At 36.9% G+C, this 12106-nt stretch overlaps 1 protein-coding gene across 2 annotated transcripts in view; it reads left to right on the top strand.

Moving 5' to 3' along the window:
- The window catches only part of LOC107801477 (protein TIC236, chloroplastic), a 44304-nt gene extending 32402 nt beyond the window's left edge, over positions 1-11902 (top strand). For both annotated transcript variants that reach the window (XM_075246017.1, XM_075246016.1), the window contains 9 exons: positions 446-511; positions 621-752; positions 1554-2378; positions 2591-2871; positions 3944-4200; positions 9256-9494; positions 9652-9843; positions 10339-10611; positions 11497-11902. In XM_075246017.1, the coding sequence (XP_075102118.1) occupies positions 446-511; positions 621-752; positions 1554-2378; positions 2591-2871; positions 3944-4200; positions 9256-9494; positions 9652-9843; positions 10339-10611; positions 11497-11643 (2412 nt within the window). In that variant the 3' untranslated portion in view covers positions 11644-11902. The remainder of the gene's footprint in view (positions 1-445; positions 512-620; positions 753-1553; positions 2379-2590; positions 2872-3943; positions 4201-9255; positions 9495-9651; positions 9844-10338; positions 10612-11496) is intronic.
- The last annotated feature ends 204 nt before the right edge of the window (positions 11903-12106 follow it).

The following is a 12106-nucleotide window of genomic DNA, read 5'->3' as shown; positions in this document are numbered from 1 at the left end:
TATTACCACATATTTTGCACTGTTGTTACTTGCCTTCCGTACGCCCTTAGTTTGTTATCATTTCATATCTTGTACTGTTATTACTGACTATTAGTGCTTCTTTCATACTCTCTTTTGCTTTCTTGGGTTCTGTTTTCTAAATACCTCGTATTGATATTACTTGCTATAAGTGCTTCTTTCATCCTTTCTTTAGCCGAAGGTCTATCGGAAACAGTCTCCCTGCCCGTCTCCCTCCAGGGCAGGGGTAAGGCTGCGTACATCCTATCCTCCCCAGACCCCAATTGTGGGATTACACTGGGTTGTTATTGTTGTTGTTGTTGTATCTGTTTCTCATAAAGAAATAATGAAAAAAAGACAGGATTGGAGGGCATGGAATTGGTTGAATTGGTTGCAGAATGATTTCCACTAAATACAAATTTTAACCCTCTTTTTTACTTGTTTGTAGGACCTCTTCATCCAAAGTTTGCATTCAATTGGATTGTATACTGAAAGCCTTCAGAAGCTGCTCGAGGTACTTATCGAAAAAATACCATGATAGGTTTTGGAAACTTTTGCTAATTCTGCTACTCTTGGATTTTCAGTTAATGGAAATTTTCATTTCTTGATGGCAAAAAACATAGGAAATTCGGGGTCATTCTACTCTCTCAGATGAAGTTATCCTTGAAGAATTCAATCTTCCTGGTTTAGCTGAACTTAAGGGTCACTGGAGCGGCTCTTTAGACGCAAGTGGTGGAGGAAACGGAGACACAATGGTAAAATAAGTCTACATTTCTGTCATGGTATTCTGATATGGAATATTCCTGCTTGTCTTTGCGTTGCAATATATTGTTTCCCACCTTAATTAAGGCCACAAAACTCATTAAAATAGTGCAATTCAGTCTGTTTCCAAAGTAATGTCTGCTAAAAGTTATTATGCTGTAGCATTTTGATTTTGTGTTAAAATTTAAGTTTGAGCTGGTTGTTTAGCTGAATATATTCTGGTTCCATCCCTAATTTGCATGCAAATCTTTGCTTCTTTATTTTGATTCTACACTTGTGACCTTACCCTTCCGATTTGCTGGTTGTATTACATGCAAATATTCTAACCTAATTGCCTCCCCACCTGATCTATTTTTTATTAGGGTGGGCTATGGACTCCATCCTTTGTTGTGACAGTTATGGAGCCTATTCCTCTGAAAACAGTGCCAAACCTCTCAGATATTTTCTTTTAAGTAAAAAAAAAAGGGGGCAGCCCGGTGCACTAAGCTCCCGCTATGCGCGGGGTCCGGGGAAGGGCCGGACCACAAGGTCTATTGTACGCAGCCTTACCCTGCATTTCTGCTAGAGGCTATTTCCACGGCTCCAACCCGTAACCTCCTAGTTACACCAAGGCTCCCCTTCAAGATATTTTCTTTTAAGTAGGATTGCGAAATTCAAGAAACATGTAGTTGATATGTAGCTATAGCTTTTTGAAATGATTTTAATGCCTACAATACAGCATAAGATGTTTGAACAATATACTTCCAGGTTGCTTCTTATTGTTAACTTTTTGTCCTGATTTCTGTAACTTCTAGGCCGAGTTCGACTTTCATGGGGAGGAATGGGAATGGGGTGCTTATAAGACTCAGCGTGTTCTGGCAGCTGGTGCATACAGCAATGATGATGGTTTGCGTCTTGAGAGAATCTTTATTCAAAAGGATAATGCTACGATACATGCAGATGGAACTCTCTTTGGAGCAAAGACTAACCTACATTTTGCTGTTCTAAACTTTCCTGTTAGTTTAGTTCCTACAGTGGTTCAGGTTATTGAATCAACTGCCACTGAAGCAGTTCATTCTTTGCGGCAATTTCTGTCTCCAATAAGAGGCATATTGCATATGGAAGGTGATCTTAGAGGAAATCTTGCTAAACCAGAATGTGATGTACAAGTAAGGCTCCTAGATGGTGCCATTGGGGGTATTGAGCTTGGTCGAGCTGAAATTGTTGCTTCACTAACCCCAACCAGCCGTTTCCTGTTCAATGCAAAATTTGAACCAATCATCCAAAATGGTCATGTACACGTTCAAGGAAGTGTTCCTGTGACCTTTGTCCAAAATAATGTTCTAGAGGAAGATAATTCAGAAAGGGACAAAAGTGAAGCATTGTGGGTTCGGAGTTGGGGTGCGGAGAAGAGCAAAGCGCCTGTTGATGAAGCTAGTGATAAAAGAAGCTCCAGAGAGAGAAATGAGGAGGGTTGGGACACTCAGCTAGCTGAAAACCTTAAGGGGTTGAACTGGAACCTACTTGATGCCGGGGAAGTCCGGATTGATGCTGATATTAAAGACTCTGGCATGATGTTGTTGACGGCTTTGTCTCCATATGCAAACTGGCTCCATGGAAATGCTGAAGTTGTGCTTCAGGTAGGGTCAGTTAATTGTTAGATTACATGCAGAAATGTCAAAATGAAAGTGTGAAGCGTCAACAGACTATTTCAAGTTGGGTAAAAGTTGATTTTCAAAAAAATAAAAAGGAAGAAAGAAAAAACAAGAGAGAAAAGTGGGAGTTGCTCTTTATTATGTATCTGTTTCCCTTTCTCTTAGTGCTGATATATGTCACTTGTTCAAACATACAGGTTAGAGGTACCGTTGAACAACCGGTACTCGATGGATCTGCATCTTTCCATAGGGCGACTGTATCTTCACCTGTATTTCGTAAACCTCTGACCAACTTTGGTGGCTCAGTTCTAGTGAACTCAAACAGACTAAGTATTAGTTCATTGGAAGGTAGGGTAAGCAGAAAAGGAAAACTTTCCGTGAAGGGAAATTTGCCACTCAGAACAGTTGAGGCATCTGATGGTGATAAAATTGATTTGAAATGTGAAGTTCTGGAAGTACGAGCTAAGAATATCTTGAGGTATATTTTATGTGCATTTATCTATAGGAAATATTTAAATGTGTTACTATGCAGGATTCTGTGTTTCATCTGTCTAGGTGAATTAACAAGCAAATTGTTAAAGTTGGTTGAGGCACTGGTTGCATCTCTAATTTCTAAGACACATGGAGCTTTTTTCCTGTTTCATCTTGTTAGAGAATATATTTTTCCCTCATCAGTTGTGTAAGATTATCAAAGGGGTTTATAATGGTCATGGGCTACTCTACCCATTACCTTAACGTATAGATTAGATGCTCAGATTCTTTCAGTTTGTACCAGAGCCAAGCAGAGGTCCTATTCAAATCTCATTGTCATCCTTAGTTAAAAAATAGGTGTGCATGAGCCATGGTAAGAATTAAGTCCTCACGTGAGAGGGCGCATTGAAGATATAGGGTTTAGGGTTTACATGTATCTTAAACAATGTAACATGGGGGTCCAACTTTGGGTAAATCAAAAATATGGAGGGTTCTGGCTCTAATACCATGTTAAGAAATGGACCATAGGTCTAATTCAACTGCAAAAGTTAGCTCATGAGGTGAGGATTGCCCGAAATCGTATAAGGAGACAATAATCCATTCCGTCAACCAATGTGGGCACTTAACAGTTCTATCACTCTGAGCTTCTCGTTCTCAATTCAAGCTCAACGAGTCTCTATGGATTTCTCTCTCTCAATTTAGCTCGTCAAGCCACTAATTTTGCTAGTGGCTCCGTCTTTAACTTATTGAGTCAATTCTCTCTCTACTCCAGCCCCACTTTTCAGCCTGTTGACTTGCTTTCTCTCTGCTTCAAGTCACTCTTCCATCTTCTCGAGTCTTTGTTTTAAATGACATAGAGTATTTCCTTTGCTCACCTTATATTGGAGTTTTCTTTTTAAAAACCATTTCCTGCTTTCCTGATGAATCTATGTAGACATTACACTGCTTGTACTGCATTTTACATTCAGCCTTTCCTATTTTCTTCCGTTATTTTCCTTTTTGAATTTTTTAGCTCAAGCAGGACATTTGAATCTTATCATCTCTTCTTTTCTTCTAAAACTTGATCTCTGAAATAAAAGCGGGCAAGTTGATACTCAATTGCAAATAAGTGGGTCCATATTGCAACCAAACATTTCCGGGAAGATGAAGCTGAGTCATGGTGAAGCATACCTGCCACACGACAAGGGTAGTGGAACAGCTCCTTTCAATAGAGAGACATCCGATCAATCAAGACTTCCAGCTGGAGGTTACAATCGTATAGTTGCATCAAAGTATGTTTCGCGCTTCCTCAGTTTAAAGCCCGCTGCTTCAAGCATTCAGTTCAATCAATCATCAGGTAATTTCAGTATGAAAGTCTATATAGTTGGGTTTCTTCATCAATTTGCTCGAGCAACCTGGTTGAGTTCAGGTTATTTGCTTGAACCAGATGTTCTATTTACGTGGTAGGTACTTCATTGCTTTTTGATTGTCAACTTGATGATTTGTCAAACTAAAGCTTTTTTAACATTAGCTCACACTGTTTAGCATGATTCGGTGTGCATTCACTAATTGCCCTTGGGCTGAGCCTAAGCTGACTAGTATTGAAATGTTATATATATACTGATATAAAATTATCGTGTCATGTTTGATGAGAGCCTGGTTGATGTTAGTTTGTGGAAAGAACCAGATATCGAAACAGCTTGCTGTTTTGGAAAAATGAAGACATGTATATATCATTTGTTAACAACAAAAAATATATCCTTGCATGGATGTGCAGTGGCTGAGCCGGAACTCTACAATTGGATTGTCCTTCCCCCTTCCCCAATAATAAAATATCAGTCTTCTTATCTTTTTTCAGCTCTATTTCTTTTAGCTTCTATTTTATATCAATTTTGTTTGCTCTCTTTAAAGTTTGAAAGTTCTATGAGCTGTTCATTTTAAGCACATCCATCCTCCCACATCATTGTCATACAGGGATTTTGACTTTGAGATCAAAGTCCTTTTTCCATGATTCATGACTTGAGTGGACCAGAAAGTGGATAATAGATAGAATTACCACGTTTCAAGTATAAGAGTCTTTTTGGTGCTCGATTTCAAGTATAAGAATTATATCCTAGCAGATTTAGTTATTATAATTTTCTACATAATTACAGAAGTAGTCAAAAGCAAAAAGCTTAGAAAAGCACCAAAGTACGTTGGGACAAGCACACGCTGGAATCAAAGCGTGGGCTTTAGTGACAAAAAGGCGCTAATGAAGAAAAAATATACTATATAGTTATATAATGTGCTAATGCAACAAAATAACTTTAAGCACAAACAATGATTATTTGGGAAAAGGATTTTAAAATTAAAAAAACTATAATTGGGTGAAATAGGAAATTAAGTTAAAAGGCAATTTTAAATTTTTTATTTAAATAAAATGATGGGTAAGTTTCTTATGCTAAATATTTAGTTTCATAATTCCTAGTGACTAATACTTCTTCATCCACAGTGTCGTCTTAACTATTAATATATCAGTTTACGAACTGTGTTTATTGTCTAGTGTCATCTTCTTAAAGACAGGGTCCATGGGTAGCGAGGGACACGACACAGCACCTTAGCGCCACCTAAGTGAGGCAAAGCACATGACCTGGTTACTGAGCTTTAGGACTTGAGCACATTCCAATCGAGTCTTTAACAATGCTATAAATGAAAATACTTGCTAATTGCTGTTAGTTAATGAAGGTCAGACTTTGTGCATCTGCCACAAAGTTATTTTTGTAGTTTATAAAAAAAAAATTAAAGAAAAGGTTAGTTTGTAAAGGGAGTGTATAGGACCATAAAGAGCATTAGGAAATGAAGCCAAGTGTTGGAAAGGGCCTTGTGACTATTTTTTTTCTTCCTAAACTTGGAGGTTGTCACTAACATGCCCAAATGGAGCGCAATGGATATAGAGGATTCATATTTCCAACCCAATTATTTTGTGATTGTTTTTGCTATTGCTAACAGTCCATATATAACTTATTAAGGGTCCACATTACTCAAATAATATTATTCACGCGTGTTTATCTAGAGTATGAAAACTGCTCTTGATTATTTAGGAACATTAGTCAGATACTTATGATAAGTGATATTTAATTTATAAATAATTGATTGAACTATGTGGCACAATACAAAACAGTCAACCCTTATTATCCTTTGATATTAACTACAATATTCTTGCCTCCTATTCAAGCACTACATAGACTCTGTATTAGGATTGTGAAAGAAGATGTGCGGCTGGGAAAGGGGATGCATGCCAATCTTGGTGCATGAACTGAACATCTTTATGTTTCTGATCTTTGACAATAAACAAGATTTTGAATATGATCAGACACATTTCAGACAGTTCCTATATTGGTTGACGAGGTGTAAGCACAAAGGCCTCATAGGATATGTTGGCTTTCTGAAAATGTGTATGCTTCGTACCATTTTCAAAGTGTGAAGAATGACTTTAATCAATGGAGAATTTCCCCAATATTTCACCATTACTAAGTGATAAATGGACCTTGGGCCTAACTCAACCCCAAAAGCTAGCTTATGAGGTGAGGATTGCCGATTGCCCAAGACCATATAAGGAGACCAAGGACCTCAAATCCGATGTGGGACAACTCAACACCCCGACACATTTCATACAGTTCCTATATTGGTTGACGAGGTGTAAGCACAAAGGCCTCATAGGATATGTCGGCTTTCTGGAAATGTGTATGCTTCATACCATCTTAGAAGTGTGAAGAATGACTTTAATCAATGGAGAATTTCCCCAATATTTCACCATTACTAAGTTTACCCTTGAGCTATCATTTTCTTGTATTTTTGACTTATGATATGGTCAATCTTAAGCAGTGTTTGATGTCTTTAACGCTCTATTTTCTATGTGATATAAACCACTGTCCTCATTACGGATAACAGGGATCTTACAAGAGTAATGTCCAAACTTAACTCTGTGTCTGATGCTTTGCAGAAGGCACTGTTAAACGCAATTCATTGACCTTAACGATTGTAGTGTTTCTTAAATGCTTGATCTTTGGGTAAAAATAAAAGGTCCCAAATAAGCCAAAAGTGATAAGTTGGGTAATCCCAACTTATTGCTTTTTGGCTTAAAGCTTATTTGCCTTTGACCAATCATTTTACTATATTATCCCTTAAAATATTTTATAATTCCAAAAGTACCCCTTCGGTACAAAGCCCTAATTTCTATTGGTTTCTTCTTTGTTCCGCGTCTCCTCCATCTCTTCACCCATATCTGTCTTCGTTCCTACATCTCTATTTCTATGCTATCATTCTCCATTTTTTATTTCTGCTATTGCTAATTTGGTGCTTCTAGATTATTATGCGAAGCTTTTTCCCTTTCTTCCTTGTTGCACATCTGTTAATTCTGTTTATATCTTTTTTGATTTTATTTGTTTTCTAAATATTTTAGCTATTCATTCTTCAACAACATTTTTATTAAATCGGTCCACTTAAAGTGCTATTTTACATTTTTACTTGAGATAGGAATAAAGAGGCGTAAAAAAATAAAGGGGCGTGAACTTTAGTGCTTGAGTGTAAGAACATGCATTGTAGTCTTGATTGTCATTCTCATCAGTATTCAAGCATTGCTGCCTCTTATCATCAATCCCACATGCTCTGAAATATTATTTAAATTATATATGTAAAAACTAAAAAAAATTTATCAGAAATCTCAATTTTTATATTTAGATATCTTTCTAATTCAATCACTTTAAATAATTTATTATTATCATATGTAATCAGTTTAAACTTAAATTATTTTGCATTCAGATCAAGTTAAAATTAAAAATGTAGTAATAAATTTTTCTGTCATGTTAACAGATTTGAGGATATTAAAGTCATTTTAACATAAAAATGTGCTTACAAGCACTTTTTACCAAACACATCAACAACTTATTTTTAGCTCCAACACTTCTATCCAAACACGTAACTGCCGCACTTAAAAAGTGCTTTTAAGCACTTGGTGCTTAAAAACTGCTTAAATTCAGCTAAACCAAACAGGCTCTTAGAAGAACCTGAATCTATTTTTGATGTATTATAATCCTTATGAGAAGACTAAGGACTAGGAGTTTGTTTTGATTCCAATAAATATGGGGGACTACACACCCTTTGTGTGGTTTGTTATTAATATACAAATATGTTACCTTCTCAAAAAAAAAAAGTCCAAACTTAACTCTGTGTCTGATGCTTTGCAGAAGGTACTGTTAAACGCAATTCATTGACCTTAACGGTTGTAGTGTTTCTTAAACGCTTGATCTTTGGGTAATAATATTTGCCAGATTTAGCATTTATGTGAAATCCAAATTCTTCTGTTTTGCTCATGGAGAACATTCGATTCGAATAGTCACTTTCACAACGGAACACATATAAAAGCTCTTAGAGACTCTAGTTATTATTGACTAGCTACACCAATGTCTGGTTTTGGAGGTGGTTTTGAAAGAGTCAGTTTATGTTTGTTTCTGGGAAACAGTCTTGTTTGGATTTTTGGTTTTGGATAACTGACATGTTTGGATTCTGGTTATAATTACCTTAAAGTGTTTTAGACGCTTTCATATGAAAAAAGTTACGAGAAAGATGAGAAAATATCTCTATTTGCTAAAAAAAGCTATATTTGAATAGCTGAATAGAAAAAAGGAGAAGGGCTGTTCAGCTATTAGGTTCGTGCAGCCTGTAGCAAAAGAAAATTCAGTTTATAAATGTGAAAGCCTAAGTGAAAAAAAAAAAGAAACGGGACCAGATTCAAAATTTCGGAAATCAGAAACTAAAACCGAGAATCTCACAGACCAACTGGGTTATCCAAGTTGGATTTGGAGCCGAACACCTGTGTTTGGTTTCGAAAACTATGTACTAAGATATACTGCTGTCTCAATTTCCCCTAAGCTGCTAGAGTGTGGATCTAGAGGTCGGATCCTTCGAGATATAGCTTGTGCCTTGTAAAGTGTGGATTTCTTTTTTATTCTCAAGTTGTAGATAAGTAAATGATTGATTTCCTAGATAAGGTGCTATTTTATTGAAATTTCCCCTAGTTTTGGTTGTGATTTTGGGAATCAAATTGTATCTTGTCTCGAATTTTTCCGCCCGTCATGGTCAAAGTACCCAAAATCGTTTGACCAGTTCCGATACGGATCCCACACCCACATTAGTGTCGTGTCGACACGGGTGCGGCATCTAAACTGTCGTGTCGGAGAAGCTTAGAATTTCCCAAGGTGTTTTGGTTTGGTTTTGAAGAAAATGTGGGAATATTTTCACGTGTTGTGACGTCAAAACTTGATATCAAATGGTCCAGCAGCTGCCTATGGCTTTTTCACTTTCTTGCTTAAGATGAGGTGATATTGCTGGGTTCATTATTAGGAATGTTAAATCCAATTTTTGTAATATGCAGGTAAAGATGCTGAAGATATTAAAGAAAGCGTCCAAGTAGAGAGCAAACCTAAGCTGGATATCCGCCTCAGTGACCTGAAACTTGTTCTGGGACCAGAACTGAGGATAGTTTATCCTCTAATTCTCAATTTTGCTGTCAGTGGAGAACTTGAGTTAAATGGTGTTGCTCATCCCAAGTGGATAAAGCCTAAAGGCATATTAATGTTTGAGAATGGAGATGTCAATCTTGTTGCAACACAGGTTAAACTTTTGAACTCTTTTCTCGTCCTGGCAGGTTCTGAGTTGATTTTGTCTCCTTTTTATTTTTATTTTTGTTCTTGGGTGGGTGTAGGCTCCTTGTGGAATTCTGAGATTCCATTTTCTCTTCATCTGATTTCTATATTGTCTTCAAATCCAGGTGAGACTGAAGCGAGATCATCTAAACATAGCCAAATTTGAGCCTGATAATGGACTTGATCCAACGCTAGACTTGGCTTTGGTTGGATCAGAGTGGCAATTCAGGATACAAAGTCGTGCTAGCAAATGGCAGGATAATTTAGTGGTCACATCAACACGTTCTGTGGAGCAAGATGTCTTGTCACCTACTGAGGTTGTCACTTTGATGCCAATGTTTTCTTAATGCACAATCAATCTAATAATACAACACTGAAAAGCTGGCGGACTTTTTACGTTAAATTATTTAGAAATTTATTTAATTGGATGCCGACAATCTTAATTTTGCAAAGGTTAAATAGACGAGCATGCTTCCACAAGAATGAGTTGGAAAGGGGTTGGGGGAGGGAAACAAAAGCAATTTTTCTAGTGGTTTATTTTACAGCGAGCTAAAGAATCATATTACTTTGGCATGCATTGCTGGTGGATCTTAAATGAATGAACATGCCAATATCCTTCCATCCATCCATGCTGTCATGTTTTACCTGCGCTGCTGAATACTTTAGTTCAAATATCTAATGCTTTTGGGAAAGATAAACTGCAGAATACAACTACAAACATCTATATGTACAATTAAATATTTCAATTTAAATGGCTCAAGAGATGTATTGATACATGGCTAAACTAACTTAAAACTGTTCTGGCTGAACAGGCTGCTAGAGTTTTCGAGAGTCAATTAGCTGAATCCATTTTAGAAGGTGATGGCCAGCTTGCTTTTAAGAAGCTTGCTGCTGCAACACTTGAAACATTGATGCCAAGAATAGAGGGGAAAGGAGAGTTTGGACAGGCCAGATGGAGGCTAGTTTATGCACCACAGATCCCCAACTTGCTTTCTGTTGATCCCAGTGTTGATCCTCTAAAGTCTCTGGCCAGCAATATTTCATTTGGTACAGAGGTTGAAGTTCAACTAGGGAAGCGCCTCCAGGTTAGAATTATTTTTTTTTCTTTCCATTTCTGAGTTTGCCGGTCAGTGGATTCTGTGCTAGATCTTTTCATAAACGATTTTATAATTCAAGATAAATTACATTAGCATGAACATTGTTGAGAATTTCAGAAGATGGATGCTATATGCATCATAAGTGGAGGCCACTGGTCCAATTAAAGATGATTTTGATGTGAAAGTAAATGAAACTATAAACTTCTGTTCTGGACATCATGAAAAAACTGATTCCTTGGAGTCCTTTTTTTAGGACACTAATAGAACCTTTAATAGAACAAATTTCGCTTTTAAATGATGAGCAGAACTTATGACAGAACAAATTAACCATTCACTGTATATTCAATCTAGTCCAAACTAGAGGAGGTAGATGAACTATATATTTTTGATTTCATTTAGTAGAAAGGTTATCAAACAACTTATGAGTACAATGAAACTTTGGAACATATATCATCACATGCTTCTAGCTGTTCACATGGCAAAAGCAGCACACCTAGTAGTTGTAGGATTATGATTATATACGAAAGCTGTCATACTCCAAATTCTTAAGCTGATAGACAATGAGCAAAGAAAGCCTGAATAGCTAATTCATCATTCAGTTCTAGTGTTTTTTTGTGGAATCACTTGAACTTACCGTTGCGTTGGTGGTGCCATAAAATGTATGTTCTTAACATCTTCTGGTCGTTCGTGCTACTTTTTATGGCATTGGGTTGAAAAGTGTAAGGGTTGGAGAACATCATGTTAATCATACTCTGGGATAATATTGTAAATGCCCTTTTATCTGCAAATATTCTATTTAAGTCATACTCAGTTTTATGTTGATTGATTGTACCAATTTATCATTAACCAAGACATTTCTACTCTGCTTTCCAGGCCTCTGTAGTAAGGCAGATGAAGGACTCTGAGATGGCAATGCAATGGACTTTGATATATCAGCTCACAAGCCGGCTCCGGGTGCTTTTACAGTCTACTCCATCCAAACGTCTTCTATTCGAATATTCAACAACATCACAAGACTAGCTTAGGTTTTCAACATTGTAAATATTTTCTTCTTGTTATAGGAGCCTAGGAATCTAGAACAAAACACCTTCACTCGCCTTGTCACCCACCAGCAAACTACTAGTAAAGCAGATTTCATTGCAGCATCTGAATGATGTAAGTTGTAAATTCCATTATTCTTTGCTCAGAAAAAGGAACAAATGAGCATGTTTATAGGTTGTAAATTTTACTTTGGTTCAAATATATGCAAGATGACTGTTGTCATTTTGTTCATCCCAAATAATTTTGAGTTGAAGGACATACATAGCACCATAGCAGCATCTCTCTTTAATGACCCCTGAGCTATTCCTTGTCCAATCTTCTGGTGTGAGCAGAACTTTCGGTTCAGAGGAGTAGATGCAACCAAGACAATACTTTCTCCTCCTCTCTTTGCTATCACTATGACAAGCTTCAAGCATTTCCCCAATTTGATTTCAAACCAATC

Source organism: Nicotiana tabacum, chromosome 23, assembly GCF_000715075.1.
Source record: "Nicotiana tabacum cultivar K326 chromosome 23, ASM71507v2, whole genome shotgun sequence".
Taxonomy (NCBI): Eukaryota; Viridiplantae; Streptophyta; class Magnoliopsida; order Solanales; family Solanaceae; genus Nicotiana; species Nicotiana tabacum.
Note: the sequence above shows the minus strand (reverse complement) of the source record. Positions and strands in the feature narration are given on the sequence as shown.